The following is a 16,146-nucleotide window of genomic DNA, read 5'->3' as shown; positions in this document are numbered from 1 at the left end:
ATCAGCACCAGAAGTGATCCCCTTTCATTCTGATGTGAACCGATGCTTTGCTAAAGTGAAATTCGTTTGCTTCAAGTTATTACTTTATTCTCAAACTCTGCAGTGACACGAATGAAGTAGACATCCCTCCCAACACTCGAGTTGGCACAAAGCGCTACATGCCTCCAGAGGTTTTGGACGAGACTTTGAACAGAAGTCATTTTCAGTCATTTATCATGGCTGACATGTACAGCTTTGGGCTCATCCTCTGGGAGATTGCTCGGCGTTGTGTCTCAGGAGGTAAATATACAGAAAAATATGCATTTTCAGGACTTAATAACTGTTTCTATTTTATGAATTAAATCATTGCCTGAGTGGACGGCCAACAGCAGTCTACTTTGGCCTTGGCCCTGCTTAACTATTAGCTTGTTATTCTGGTCAGAATTAAATTGAACAACTCTACAACAAATATTAAATGTTCATAACCTGTCCACAAAATGCCAAACAATCTCTTTAAAGCCAAACTTCATCTCATCAGAATGTATCTTACTTGCAGGAATTCTGGAAGAGTATCAGTTACCGTATCAGGAGTTAGTTCCTACAGACCCTTCTTACGAAGACATGAGAGAGGTGGTCTGCATCAAAAAACTACGACCATCTTTTCCTAATCGATGGACCAGTGATGAGGTAACACAAATGAAAACATGCTACATTCGACACGCACAAACAAAGAGATGACCTCCCTAATATGAGTCTTTATCTCCTCAGTGTTTAAGACAGATGGGAAAGCTGATAACAGAATGCTGGGCTCACAACCCGGCCTGCCGCCTCACAGCTCTGCGGGTCAAAAAGACACTTGCCAAAATGTCAGAATCACAAGATATCAAGCTGTGAGGTGCCACTGCCAGCTGTGCATAGAAAGGACAATGATGATCACACTGGCTCCTCCAACCCAGGCCACGCAGACATTCGTTTTTGGGAGGAAAAAGCAGGAGAAACATCTTGGGTGAACATATGATCATAAACTCTGATTTCAAATGCCTGGAACTCTGGTTTGGTCCATCAATGAAGTTCAAAGATCATTTTAGATCAGTGTGAGTGTCTAACACCAAGCAAACGTCCCTGTGCACATGCTCCAAAGGTCTTTGAGGAAGACCCCTGAGTTGAACTTGAGGCTATAGCTGCAGAAAAACTCAAACAGTCTACTGACCAGGAAGTGGAATGCTGTATCTGTGCTTTCTGTGAAAGCTACCCTACCTGTAGATGAAGGTCCGATCGATAGAACTGAAGGGGTCAGGTTCAACGCAACCTGCGGCAGAACATCTCCTTTCATTCATCGTCCCACTACTGGCTTTATATTATTATTATTATTATGATCATTATTATTATTGTTATTAAGATTATTAATATTATTATTGGATTGAGCACATTCTCTGTCACTCTTGAATGGACTGATCTTATGTGAGTGATGTTTTTGAGGTTTTACTGTAAATTTCTGTTTAAGGTGAAAACGTTTGTAGACACTGAAGTTAAATTTGTATGTGAGGTGCAGTAGGCTAAATAAAGTTGTACAACTGCATTTTTCCATGTAAAACTCACACTATGAGACTAATGTGGAAAAATAAAGTTTATATGCTCCAATTAATCTGGATTGCAGGCATATGTATTTTCTTGCCGTTTGCTATATTACTTGTGAAAGAAATGTCAGATAGGAGGAGTCCCTACATTGATCAATTGACTTGAAGAACAAAATTCAAACAATAAATGTTCATAAAGCAAATATCCAGATACATGCACATTGTCACATCCTTCCCATATAACTCCTTTCATTGGGATTAATCATATAGTGTTAATGGTGTTATCCCTATAGAACCAACTGTGTTAAGGTCTCTACTTTTGTCCACAAATGTTTTGTTTTAATGACCCATTTGTCATCAGAATACCCTGGTCCATCAATGTCTAATGCAGACCTTGTTAATCTGGACAATGCAGCATCATTTTTATGCATCGCATTGAGGTTGCTGGAGCTTGGCAGAACTGGGATATGAACCCCTGACCTTCTGTCCAAAGTTATATGACAACACCACTGTGCAAACCAGCTTTAGTGAGCCCACGTAACTGTAACACTAAGAAGAAGGAATGTGAGCAGCTTGAGAAATACCAAAGATGAAATAAAGAAGTAATGGAAAGTCAACGCCTTAGTAGTGCTAGTGACCATTGAATCATTTGGTGCTGTGACTCCCAAAACTAGGCAAGTGCCTCCAATGGATCCCAGAAACAACCTCAGAAATCTCTTCAGAACAGCTCAGATCCTGTGTCCTTAAGCATTGAGTCCTTCTGGTGGAGTTCTCTGTTTAAAATCAGCACCAGTTATTTCATATACTCATGACTGATTTTGTTTATTGTCATCAGCTACTGATATTTTGAGCTCAGAGTTGAAATCCTAATTCATTGAGAAGTAAGACTTCTTACACTTCTACATTTTTTCACCAAAACTCGACAACAACCAGTAATGAAAATTATGGAGACTGCAGCTGTGGGATGTGTGAACTGCTAAAATTATGCAATTAAAAAATCTGAGCTTTTGAAGTGTACCCCAGTCTTTGTGTTTGAAACAAACAAACAAAAAACCCCCACCCATATCTTTATTCTATCACTTCCAACAAAGATGTTAACAGATACAGTTAATAGAAAAGAAAGGGAACATCCAATGTGAAGACAGGCCACTCTGCAGGCAACAGTTTGTTGAACAAGGTCATTAAAAAAAGGGGATTGTTCCTTTTTGCCTGGAAGTTTTACTAAACATCAAAAAGAGGAGAGTAGTTATGAAAGGGTCCATTCTTCACTTCATAAAAGTGGAGCCTTTGTTACATTAAAAGTGGATTGCTGCTGTCATAAAGCATTTCCAATCTCAAAAATATCACAGCAGTTCATGTGAAAATGATTATATAAACCCTTACACCACCAGCATTTTTTAAAACAAATAACCACTTTACAACACATTTTTAGGATTGCTTATAAATATAATTTATTAATTGTCTTAAAAATTCTTTCTTACACTTTGTACAGAAAACAATTAGAGGAGATAGAGAGGCAAGCAGTCAGCAAGATTAAGCAAGACTCTTGAAGCGTGCCAGAGTTAGCGAAAAATGGACCATTACTATCCCACACTAATCAAATCAAACCACTCATGATAGTAAAATTAAAATGCACTTCCAAAGACTGATCTAGTTACACTTCTATGATAACCAATGCCAAGTTTGCATAGTAGACACTGCTTTTACAAAACAGGAAAAGAAAAAAACTTGAAACATACAAACTATTATCTATTTGTACTGCTCTTTTTAAATTCTGAATTTTGCCAAATATAGTCAACAGTACACAACTGTACATACTGTAGATAAAAAATATTTGTACATACTTTTATATTTTAACTTTTCTCCATTTTCACATCATGAAGGATCACACTCAGGAGGCCCAGATGTTTTATTAAAAACTTCCTTTAACAGCACTGATAAAATGTTTATTCTGCTGGTAAGCTGTAAACTTTGAAGTCATTTTCATGTGAAGTTACATCATATTTAATCTTGATTTCTTAACTGATGGGTTTTCTTTAATCAGTTAAAATAGCTCTTGTATGACTCAGCTTGACGTTGATGATCAGACTGTGTGAACGATGCGTTTGTGTTTCACGTGTACTCTGAAACAAACGGGACAGTTGACGCGATGTGTTTGGCTTTTATCCTCGTGAAAGTTTTCTTTTGACTCCCTCAAACTAAACATCAGAAATTAAGCTTTAAAAAATAAAAACCGTTGCCTCTCATCTAAATCTGGTCTAATACTGACTCCTCACAATTCACACGGAACCACCTTGAGGTTTCTGCATCGTCCACCTCTGGTTTTACACCTGTACAAAAGGTCCAGATCTTGTGGTTACACATTCCTCACAGACTAAACAAGGAAGGAAAATCAATGGGAAAAAATCAATGTCTGAGTGTTTCCTCCTGTGTGGATGGCCGAGCAATGAAAGCTGTCATGTCCAGGTAAAGATCTGACCTTTTGTATTGTTCTTCAGCTCAACTTCAATCCTTTTTATCTATTTTTTTTTTTTTTATTAGACTCATCTCTGCATACCTAATGCTGAAAAACACAAACAGTATCTCTCCACACACTTTGTGAATGGCTTACATGTGTCTCTCTTCAGCTAAATGTCCATGTTGTCCTTTTATATTATGTAAAAGTTTAATGTCCCCACAGGCATCTGAAAATTATCCGAAAGTCACCAAAATTAAAGCTGGATTCGTACAGTTTTCATGATACTACTGACTTAAGTAAATGCAATAATTTGAAATCCAGCTTAATGTTACATTTCTTCCTTCCACATTTCAAATAATCCAATTTAAGTCATGTCAATTTTTTAGCATAAATCTCTAACTTATTTTACAAACAGAGCATGTGTTGTATTGTTGCTGCCAACAGAAGTTTGAAAAACATGGGAAATGACTGATATGTTCTCATTCATGCGGTTCAAACCCAGACACAGTAAAATGACAAAAATAATAAAAACAATGTTAATACTAGTAATCAATAAACAAAATAGGGTGGTATAATGTCATTAGTATGACTGTTATAAGCATGTATTTACACGTTTCAGATGACTGACAAAGAAAAGGTTAAATTTCTTACTTTGAGTCTTCAAAGGCCACTAGATGGCGCCAGTGACCAGCAAAATCACAGTCTGAAAATCTACCTGACATCCTGTGATGATGGGACACTGAAAGCGATAGATTACATTTTGTGATAAAAAATGAAAAATGTGTGATTTTATTTTACTATGATATAATATTGTTACTTTGTTTATAGGTGGATAAAAAAACTAAATTAATAAACAAGAAATTTGATTCTCAGAGTTCGAACATCCAACCCTGGCCAGAAACAAGCCTCAACAGTCCGACAGAAAGAAGTCCGGATTTCATGTCCAGCAGCATCACTGCAGAATATATGATGATGCCTGAGTTTAAGCTCAAGGTAAATTTGTAAAAAAAAAGAAAAAAAAAAACAGCGATGAAACCAATTTTCTCCTTATCTCATTTGTTGTAAATATAGATTTCCCATGTCTGTCACAATCATGCGACTCTAAACATGGCAATAACAGGTTTTACTTGCATCCAGCTGAGTAATGTTCTTTGGAATGGACTTTTCAAAACAGTCCATTTGCCCTTGTTACCTTTAATGGATCTAGATGATATGAAAGTGTTTTAGAAACTACTTTCATCTTCAACAAAATTTAAACCCCACTTATCTCAGGAAAAGGAGAAACCTGTGGGCTCTGGCTTGTTTCTGGTCAGGACTAATAATAATAATGTAATCCCGTAGCAGGAAATGATCCACACATATGGACAGCAGAATACACAGAGCGTTCCCTAAGAAACGATATAAAGGCGACAAACTGTACCGACAAACACGTACAGCTTCATCTCCCCTCTCATTACCTGTTTTCCATCCAGATGGTCACCTGCCGCCGCTTCCATCATCATACGTTTCTGTCCTCCCTCCCTCCTGTAATCAGTTTACCTGCTCTCTGTGTTTGCTCTCATCTTTTTAAAGAGTCAAGCTCAGTCTTTGTGTATATTCAATCTACCTTTCCCTGCTCTCCTGCAATTAGTTTACTTTCTCTTCCTTTTTTCCATTCCTCTGGATGTTTTCAAGGTCAGTATCTGTTTCGTTTATCTTCTTTTCATGCCTCTGCTGCTTTGTTTGGTATAGAAGAAGCAAGAAAAAAAAAAACTGGTGTTACTATAGAAAACAGATTTTTTTTCTCTCTTCTTTAGGCGTGTACATGTTCTTTGTTCCTGATTAGTAGGGCTATCTCTCCTGTGGTCACAACATCTCGCAAATACACACAAATAAAATACAAACATAGGTCCAGCACCAGCTTGAGCACTTGTTATTCCTTTTACCGTGTTGACATGATTACCGTGGTATTTAAACAGTGCTCCGTCGCCATGGTGACAGCTTTTGATTTACTCGAGTCTAATTGGTTCATTCAGCCCTAGCTGCAGTATCAGCCATAGAGAATTCACGTGTAATTATCTCCGGAGTTTTGCCATTGTCATATTAAATACGGTGCTTTGTCAGTGTTCTGATGTCATAGCGGCAAGGCTGCTGTCGTGGCGACCCATCTCTTCTAACACGGCCGCCAGTTCATTTAGATCTCCATCAGGGAAGTGCTGGGCCTCCCACAGATCCAGGATTACACCTGTTGGGCTTGACTTGGTGGCAAAGTAATTCAAGTATCTGCAAAATAAAGACAATCAAGTAAGAAAACAAACTGAAAAAAAACATGTTTATCAGTTAGATGTTAGAAGTCAATGTTTAATAGTGCATAAGGAAAGTTTAATGCCAGATGCAATAAAGAGATTGTTCTTTTGAAGAGGGTGTTAAATAATTATTATCTTACATGATATCAGTAGCTCTTCGAACACCCTCACTTTGGAGAAACAAAAGTTTTTCTGACCGAACTGATTATTTGAAACCTTTACATTGCTGTCAGTTTTGCATTACAGGGATATTTCAGTGAAATATAAAAGAAAATAAAAAACAAATGTAAGTCCCACTGGCTGCTTATTAGGGCAACTGAAAAGTTGCTCTAATATGGTAGCAAAGCATATTGGTCTTGGTCATTTTGTGTTTGCTGATCAATCAGGTCAGAATTAAACTATTTTTGTTCCAAGAGTCATAACCTTCCCATAGAAACCTGCTTCTAAAGATCTCAAATATTCTGTAGGTTTTAGCCCAACTAGATTGTAAATTTTAAACATTGCAAAACAAAATGTAAAATAAAATATATTTTATATACATTCTAACAAGGCATCTGTTTTCCTTTACTTTACAACATAATAACAGGACCAAAAATGAGTAACAAAGTTTTTAAAAAATTAAAAATAAACATGGCAGGTAAAACTTCTTCAAAGGATTTGCCATTCTGTATGTTTGACTTAAACAATTCTAAACAAGTAAAATAAAAAAAAAACACTTTGAAATCATATTAAAGCACAGAAATATGTCAACAATTCACCAGGGAATCGCCACAGCTGTCAAGAGTCAAGACCACGTTGATAGCAGAGGAAAAATCTGACACTGATCCATCAGTGACAAAGATCTCATTGCTGCTTTGAAGAGTAAAAGCCATCAGATTTCAGTCTCATGGGGGTAAAAATGAGACTTTCTGTTCTGTGAATCCTGTGATTGTACTGTTGGCACATTTCGGTGTTGTTCGAATTGAAGCAAAGAGACATGCCATCACCGTTCTGCTCCTTTCTGCCAGTTCTGTCCTACAGATTTCTTTTTTAAAAATTCTTTCACATTTTCTTTCATTCAAACCATCTAATAAAGCTTATTTTATTTATAACCGTGAACAATATACACGTTATGTAAGAAAAGATGGCTGTGACAGCCACGCGTGCATTCTGTTTTGAGGTCCCTGATATGATGTGACATTTACAAGAGCAGAAAATAGACAATGGAATTTCCTTGTAATAGCATGTTATTATGCTTCTTTTGAAGCATACCTTTTAGTAGAAAATGTAGACATAAACAACAATTTTGCAACCAATTCACCTGCTGATCAAAAATAGTTGGTGCCCACATCAACCGGCTGCATCATGAGCTGGCTGCCTGTTGGGACAACGACGTGCACTTGTGCCTAATTATCCTCTCAATATTTGGCTCTGGTTTGGAAGGCAGCAAGTAAATTAACCACTAGACCGAATCATCAAGACAAACATCTGTGCATAGCAAAACTGGGAATGTTACGGCTGTAAATCCAATGGAAGCAAAAAATCAACTAAAACTTTTTGGTGAAAGAATTTAGTTTTTTTCTGTTGTTGTTGCTTTATGATGGTGAAATATAACTGAACCGAGTTTCCAATTGTTTTTATTTGTGCAGCAAAACACTATCAATACATTAACTGTAAATTAATTTTCATCGAGATGTCTCCTATTTTCCATGTATAAATGCAATTGTTTATTAGAGCCTAAAGGAAACTTTAGTCGGTCAAGACATGCCACATATTCGTTCAAATTTGTGTGATTTATGAGTTAAATGAAGTAAAACATCAAAGGTAAACAAACAAAACAAACAAACAAACAAAAGAATTCAAAGTGTTACCTGTCCAGGTTGAGTTTGTGGGCCAGCATCCTCCAGTCATTGCCTCTGGTCTGTGGTGCATCTAAACTGCCGCACAACTTCTGTCTGATAGATAAAGGAATCCGGAAAGCATTAGGCCCCATTAAAGTAGTAATATTGCTGGCAGGATCCATCAGAGACGTGTCTATACACTGGACCTCCTGGAAAGACAAAAACATTTTTAAAAAAAGTTTGAGAATTCCATCCATCCATCCATCTACCACTTATTCATGGCCGGGTCGCTGAGGCAGCAGGTCCAGGAGAGAAACCCAGACCTCCCTCTCCCCAGTGACACTCTCCAGCTCTTCCTGGGGGATCCCAAGGTGTTCCCATGCCGGAAAGAATACATAATCCCTGCAGCGAGTTCTGAGCCTGTTCCCAGTGGGACATGCCCGAAAGACCTCCAAAGGGAGGTGTCCAGGAGGCATCCTAATCAAATGCCTGAACGTGTTTGGGACTTGGTGTTTCAAAAAAATATATATAATGGAGAAAATTTGTTTTTTGTACATTGCTAAACAGTATGGAGTGCAGGTCCAGATCTGGACAGAAATTAAATCTTTTCCAGACACAGATCAGCCATGAAAATGTAGTAGAACATGTATTGTTTTAACTCTACATGAGCTCTGTATATTAAACGGTGCTGTGGTTTACAGCAGGAGTTAGTAGGCTAGTGTTACAACACTGCCTGACTGCAAATGCTTGATGTTTGTTGAAAACAGGGGGAAACAACTTGTATGGTTGCATTACAACATTCATTTTTCCAAATGTCTTTATTTTACTTTTAAATTCTGACTTTGGAAATTTCTTTATATGTACCTCACCAAAATTTAAGTGAACTTTTCTGGTATAGAGGACAATAGTACTAAGAAAACTTTAAAATCCACATATGTTTGATAATATACATTCATCTGGCCGTTTAACTGATCATAATTCAGATTCAAATAGGTCTACATCCTTTTGGCAAAGACTTGTGTTTGCTGTGACCAACACAGAAACTCCCGATCAATACGAGAGTGAAACAAACACAAAGATCTGCTGTCGAGCTCACACTCTGCTCTCGCTGTCGATCTCCATCTTTTTCTAAACCTTCGCATTATTCTGCCACTCCTAGCCTGAAAGGAGGCTGCAGACTAATGAATGTGTCTTGGCAGAGGGAAACGACAACTGCCACCATTGATGTGAATAAGAACTATTTACTGTGCCTACTTAGCCGCACTTTACAGCTGAAAACTGCTGCTGCTGGAGGTTGAATGACTGATGTGAAGGGACATTTTAAAGTCCCCGCTGAAATGATAAATGCTTTAAATCTGCTTTAAAGTGTTATTTATTCATTGTTCAATAGCACAACCTGGTTGAGGGTTTCAGAGTTTTAGCTAATGTGCAGCACATAATATAGACATGCTGATTTTTTTTAGCTATGTTAAATTTAGTTGTTTTACTCATAAAATCCAGTTTGAATGACTTCTCCAGCTACACCTCCACCACTACCAATACTGTTGCTTCTACAACTTATCATGGCCCCCACTTATTTGTCTCCATTGCGACTGCTGATCTATTGCTGTGATTGTGTTACCTTCGCCTAAATGGACTTGCTGGACTCGAGTGTGAAACTCAAGAGAATGACCAATCCAAAAGGACGAGTCTTCAGCTCCCATTGAATTCAACGAACCACTCACTCAATCAACAGCAGATAAGCAGGGTACAGCCTAGACAGAACTATAACCATGCACACACACGTACCAAAGAAAACCCACGCCTGCACAGGAAAAACATACTAAAAACAGTGGAGATATGAAACCAAGCTCTTCTGCGTGTGAGGCGACAGCACAAGACGCAGTTTGAACAGAACTAGCGAGTCTTAAGCAGATAAAGTAAGGACTTGGCACAACCCCACGCTGCACGGCCATTTGTTTATTCACAGCAACCATTTTCTGTTTTAAGTCCTTCTCTGTGCCCTTGTATCACATCCCTGGTTATGATATGCATCTGGCTTTTAAGACTGAATGCATCATCTTCAGCTGGAAGCACACTTCACTTGTAAGTTTAAACAATGAGATAATAAGCATCTGCTTTGATCACAAACTTGCTGGACTCCATTCGACACTCGGTCGGTGGCAGAATTTGCAAGTTGTACAAAAATGCACCTAATAATCAAAGATAGAAGGCAGACAAAAAAGGAGGCTAATTGCAAATGTAAAAAAAATGATGATAATAAAATGTGTTTGTACCTTTGAGGCAAGCAGATGCCAGTGAGAATAAACGTACCACAAATATATCAAAGATCTGAACATGTAGCCTAAATAACAAATCAAAAGCCACTTAAGAGTATTGGCTTAATTTAACACAGAAACAGTTCTTTATCAGAAGAACATCTTGACCGTCATCTTCATTTTGCTGTTTAGTTAAGCAAGTCAAAAAAACATGCTGTTCCATGTGAAAAAAAATCTATCCAGCCAACTTCTTTGATTGTACAAGGTTTAAGAATACAAGTTTTCAAAAAGTCTAAAGTACAAGTTGTTAGCCCTAATCACCATGAAATGAAGCTGTTCACCCACACTAACACAAGCACACATACACACTTTATGTGGCTTTATGGTTACACGGCCAAGTAAAATCAAACAGGAGTTATCCTGTGGTGTTATGTGACTTCCAGCTGTTGTATGAATGATTGAACAGAGTCACAGAACCATACCAGGACCCCGACTGTCTGACAGAAGAAACAAACAAACAAAAAAAACAACTTTGAGATTTTTTTTTTTTATACTGGACTGGATATGTTACAATGTAGAAGCATGTTGTTTTTTTAGTTAAAATCAGCATTGTTTCGCAGGGTTTGTGTGTTTTTGTATATTTTTACCTCCTCCAATGTGCTGCTGAGCTGAAAGATTTGTCCTTCTCCTTCTACCTGCCTCACACACAGTTTGCAGCTGATCTCTGCGGTGGCTGAGCTCAGTCTCTCGAGGGTGAAGGTACAGTGAAGAGTTCTCTGGCTGCCGCTCCACACCTGGTAGAATGGGATCTCCTAAGGAGCAGATGAAGAAGCACATTTTAAGGTCCATAAATCTGAGATAGTTCTATTACCTGTGATATACGCTGCCCAGTGTGACGTATGTCTGGCAGTGTGAACGCGTTGGTGCGTCTCCAAAAACCTGATATTTTGCGATGAGTTTGCTCTTCCAGTGTGTGTGTGGCACGTCGTGGATCGACAGTCTCAGATTATGCGTGCTGTCTTTAAAGTTCAGAGTCTTTGGTTCGTCCAGAAGCTTTCCTCCCATTTGGGTCTCCATCTGAAGAACCTCCTACACAGAACAGCCCAGTAAAAAAAATAGAGAAAGAAAGAATCCATTTTAAATTTCCTCCGCATATTTGCCTTTGCTTAATTTTGCTCCCTTAACCATTTTTTGACATGCAAGTCATTTTATAGTCTTTATCTTGTATAATAATGAATAAAGTACAGTTGAAATACAGAAAATGTTGCTTTGATGTGTTCCTTGGATTATACCAAAGTTCCTCTGCACTGAGCTAAAACCACACACTGAAAAGGTGGATACAGTCTTTATTAATAAAGCTCCACTCATCAATTTATTGCCTTAGTAAAATACTTAAAAAAAAACTACCTTTACCCTAAGGACGGAAATATAAGCAGAAAGGGTCACTATTGTTTCTGCTAAATGGTTCTTATTTTATTTTTGATAATGACTCAAAGCATAATTACACCCCATCAGACACTGGTACAGCAAAGAAAGAATCCAACAACCAACCTGCATCTTGAACTGCTTAATAAAGCAAACACATATTTGCACTGAGGTTTCTGATGATACCAGCTAGTCCAAGTTAGTTTTGTTTTTTTGACATAATTTTTCTTGAATTAAAAAAAAATACTTCTGCTAAAGCAGTAAAATGCAAACGACTCTTCCTTTTTCCAATGACATTGCTTCATAGCTTAAAAATGACTGGATGTAAAGCTTCACACCACATGTAAAAAAATAATACAATTTATTTTATTTATTTATCTGAACACATCTTTGCATTTTAAATTTCAAGAGCTGGCACAATGTATTGTAATAAATAATGCACCGTTTTTGATGTCTTTGCCAATTTTATAAAGAAAAGGAAGCAGTGTACTTTGCTGTGCGCTGGAAATGTTTTAATTACATTTTGTATACACAGTCCTATGAGAATTTTTACACATCCTACAAAATAAATTACTCCTATTTATCCATTAAAAACCCACCAAGGAGAATCTTATAATAAGATTACCCATCAGACACACCAGCGTGCAGTAAAGTAAACACTCATACTTACAGAACTGACATTTACAGGCTCTTGCATAAATGATCAAATGAAAGCATATTAAAAACACTCAAATAAGTTTATAGAAGCCTCTTTTTTTCCCCGCTGATCAACTTTAGGCTCAGCAGCTTTCAAACTTCAGTTATTCAACACAAAGTTTTCATCATTAAAAGTCCACCTTTGAACTTCCATTTCAAGCTACAACTGTTTGCTCGAACTGGTAAAGCCGAGTGCATGTTGATGTTTATGCGATTGTGTGCACAGTTGCACTGACACTTGACTTATCACCGCAAGAATAAATTACCAATGTTAATCTCCCGTATCAGATGGTCCCTTCAGTGCTTTGAATTTGTTTAAATTCTAATGCATCTCCGTGTTGACATTGCTTGACCCCATTTTGTTTACTGCTTCTCAGCACATCTCCAGAAGACTAGAGGTGAAGATACTTCTGTTTATGACTTTATACAATCCATCCTCGTTCGAGCGCCAAAAGATCTTATTTCAAATGCAAATGATCAGGCAAGAATATTAGTATGAGTGGTCCAAACAAAACAGAATCTCTCACAGGACTAAAGAATGCAGCAGCACACTCAAACAAAACCCTCACTGTTTTATTCAAGGCATCAGAAAAACTTTTCAACATTGTGTCAACAACAGACACATATCACGTGTCATAAAGAATTTATAGAGCGCGTATGGCCGGCACATTTCTGGTTATATTCACATACTTTTAAGACTTTACCTTAAGTGCATCTTGAGTGTCATCCAGGCAATAAATCCTGATGTGATAATCCAATGTTGTGCACGAGACAGGCCCAAAAACAGCCAGTTTGAGCCTCCTGGCGGCTGCTTTGCTAATCGACTGGCCCACCAGGCAGTAAGTCCCCAGTGTCTCTGTCAGAATATGACATGCCTCCGAGTCCATCTGCACATAGCAGGGGGTGGTGAAGTTCTCCTCTCCCACTACAACCACATCCTGTCGGAGCCAAACACACACACACACACAAGTCAAACACGTTTTTTTTTAAACTGTCATAATGAGTTTATATGAGTCTTTAAAGTAATTAATCGGGCTTCATTTTTGGAAAACTAGTTTGACACCAGCCTGAATCATGGTTTTCTGGTGGGACAAAAAATATATATATATTGACCAAGGAAAAGTCATGTTTTGTTGATGAATAAACAGTGAAAGTTTAGCTGATTGTAAATTTACAAAGTGAGCCAGAGTCCAGTTCCTGTTTCCTCTACTTTATTTTGGGACTGTGCTTTATTTGTGCATACAAACATCTATTGTTTAAAAGTGGATGTTATTTGGATGCTGGCTTTGTTTGTGAGTTCACAGGCTTTAAGCCACATTCAATCCGTTAACATAACACAACTGGATCGACACATGGAACCTTTCCCACAAATGTAAACAACTGGTGAGTAAACAAAACTGTGATTTATGTCCGATGCATTCAGTTGTTTTAAACATATATTTTTCCAGTGTCACTAAAGAACTCATGTATTAGGATTGTTGATTGTTCAAATCTTTCGGAGTGCAGTTCTGTGTAAGGTTATAAACAATTAATATCTTACCTGTGGTAGATAGTTCTCTCAAACTCAGTTTGGAAATATCTAATTTAATTTGAACCAGAATGACAAGATAATGGCTAGTCTAAATCTAAAAGTTGCAGGATTTCTGCCCTTTCAGTAGGAAAATCATAATATTTCTGCTGCAATAACTAAGTATAGAGAAACTAATGTTGGTGTAAAGATTTCAACAATGGCGATGGCTTAAACCACAATGACATTTTGGAGATTGGCACCACTTTAAGATGGCAACAACCCACTTCTTTCTCTTCCCTGCTAAGATTAGCCTTTAGCTCATTGGTCTGGTCAGAATTAAACTTCTTCAAAGAGCTATCTATAACATGTAAGATATTCATTCTTCATAAACTTTATAAACCTTTCACAGAACTCCACTTTAAAAGATCTGAACTAGTCATTAAACTCCAAATAAAGTATTTTACATCATCTCAGAAAGGCGATGTAATGCAATGTAAACTCTGGTTGCATTTTAAATTCTGAAAGTAAATTAAGATATATATTAGGAAATGATGCCACTTGTTCAAAGCTCTTGTCTGTGAAATTTGCCCAATCTTATACGATAATCTTCTGGCAGTTGTTCTTGTCATTTTTACAGCTCTCTGAAACGGTCTGAGTTATGATAAATCCATATGGCCTTTTGAGCTCATTGGGGATGCACGGCCTCATTGGGTTCTTGTTATCTGCCTACTGCATCTTCAGCTGTCTGCGTGAGAGTAATTGTGTGTCCGCGCCTGCAGATGCCAACGCGCTGTGGAATCAATGTTCTACATGCACATGTGTGATAAAAATATTGAGTTTTGATTCACAGCTCATGAAGAGTTCTGTTCCTACAGATGAGCTGAATCAATACAAAGAGGTAGGAAAGCAATATGGTCTGAATCTGTTATTACTGGTAATCACAACTGTGGCTGCTCCTCCCTGATATGAGGGGAATTCAATTACCTCCCACTGCCTGTTTTTGCAGGGGGGGAAACTTTCTGATGGGAAATGAATGTTCTACGGCAATGAGAGAAAAACAAATCGACTTCATGATGAAATTCCACTTTTCATTTTTCTCATCTTTATTCACTCGAAGCCCTTCTGAGCGTCTCTCTCTCTCTCTCTCTCTCGCTCTCTTTCTCATACGTGCGCACACAAGGACACGCACACACCAAATCTTATGCATGGCTAATTGTGCAGAGACATTGTGTTGAGCTGTGATAAGCAACAGAAGACAGCATACGGGGGCCTTGTTGACACAGCGATGCTGCAAGACAGCCTTATCACCCACACCCACGCACACAGCGATACACACATGCATTCATACATGTGATTGCTGTCATGCACACATGAAATGGATTGCTGAGGTAGAGACTTCATGCTGAGAGACACAGGAAGAGGGGAAAGAAGGATTGAGAAAAAAAGGATGGATAGAAATATAAGGAGAGAGATGAAAGAAGAAAATGATAGCAGGAGCATAACAAATTGCCTCTGATAGGAGTCTTCAACCCCCTGCTTGTCTGCTAGCCTGTAGGCACTTTGTGTTTACCACATTTTCTCTTCTTTTCTTCATTTTCTTCCTCCTTCCTGCGCGCACACACAGGGTATCTATGTAATTTAGATTATTCTTCTATGCGTGCATGCCTGCGTACATAAGCCGTCTGTATTTATGACTACATGTTAATAAATTCGGATGAGGACGGGTGCAGCTGTGCAATAACTTACACACTTTCTTTTATATGAAATTTGTAGCTGCATGTGTCTATTTATATGACCGCACACTGCATTAAATCAAATTAAGCAACACATTTGCAGCAAAATAAAACCTTGTTTTCTCTGTATATTACAGCTCTGTAAAATAATTTTAAAGACACCCAGCTCACGCAAACCTACCAGATTCCCCCGCTGAACACTCACCTCCCATTCTCCCATGGCCAGCTGATTCTTGAGCTGTATAAGCCAATCTTCCTGCACATTGTACGCGCAGTGGTGGATGGTGAGGATCACTGGTCTGGTCAGCAGGGCTCCTGGAGGGCCACAACTCACCACTGGGCTGAGAACTGTCTGAATGTCTTCTACCGGGGGTCTGGAAAAGATAGATAACACTGAGGTGAAAT

General features: G+C 38.1%; 2 protein-coding genes across 6 annotated transcripts in view; one reads left to right on the top strand and one right to left on the bottom strand.

Moving 5' to 3' along the window:
- Window positions 1-1,767, top strand: part of bmpr1ba (bone morphogenetic protein receptor, type IBa) — a 57,136-nt gene extending 55,369 nt beyond the window's left edge. For all 4 annotated transcript variants that reach the window (XM_037974671.1, XM_017413782.3, XM_017413781.3 and 1 more), the window contains 3 exons: window positions 104-279; window positions 536-666; window positions 748-1,767. In XM_037974671.1, the coding sequence (XP_037830599.1) occupies window positions 104-279; window positions 536-666; window positions 748-873 (433 nt within the window). In that variant the 3' untranslated portion in view covers window positions 874-1,767. The remainder of the gene's footprint in view (window positions 1-103; window positions 280-535; window positions 667-747) is intronic.
- A 1,214-nt stretch (window positions 1,768-2,981) lies between these two features.
- si:ch73-72b7.1 (netrin receptor UNC5C) overlaps window positions 2,982-16,146 on the bottom strand; it is a 194,300-nt gene continuing 181,135 nt past the window's right edge. For both annotated transcript variants that reach the window (XM_017413777.3, XM_017413776.3), the window contains 6 exons: window positions 15,947-16,115; window positions 13,203-13,436; window positions 11,317-11,466; window positions 11,025-11,189; window positions 8,150-8,328; window positions 2,982-6,276 (listed from right to left, as the gene is read on the bottom strand). In XM_017413777.3, coding sequence (XP_017269266.1) covers window positions 6,114-6,276; window positions 8,150-8,328; window positions 11,025-11,189; window positions 11,317-11,466; window positions 13,203-13,436; window positions 15,947-16,115 — 1,060 coding nt within the window. In that variant the 3' untranslated portion in view covers window positions 2,982-6,113. The remainder of the gene's footprint in view (window positions 6,277-8,149; window positions 8,329-11,024; window positions 11,190-11,316; window positions 11,467-13,202; window positions 13,437-15,946; window positions 16,116-16,146) is intronic.

Source organism: Kryptolebias marmoratus, linkage group LG1 (genome assembly GCF_001649575.2).
Source record: "Kryptolebias marmoratus isolate JLee-2015 linkage group LG1, ASM164957v2, whole genome shotgun sequence".
Taxonomy (NCBI): Eukaryota; Metazoa; Chordata; class Actinopteri; order Cyprinodontiformes; family Rivulidae; genus Kryptolebias; species Kryptolebias marmoratus.
This window is presented reverse-complemented; position numbering and strand designations above follow the sequence as displayed.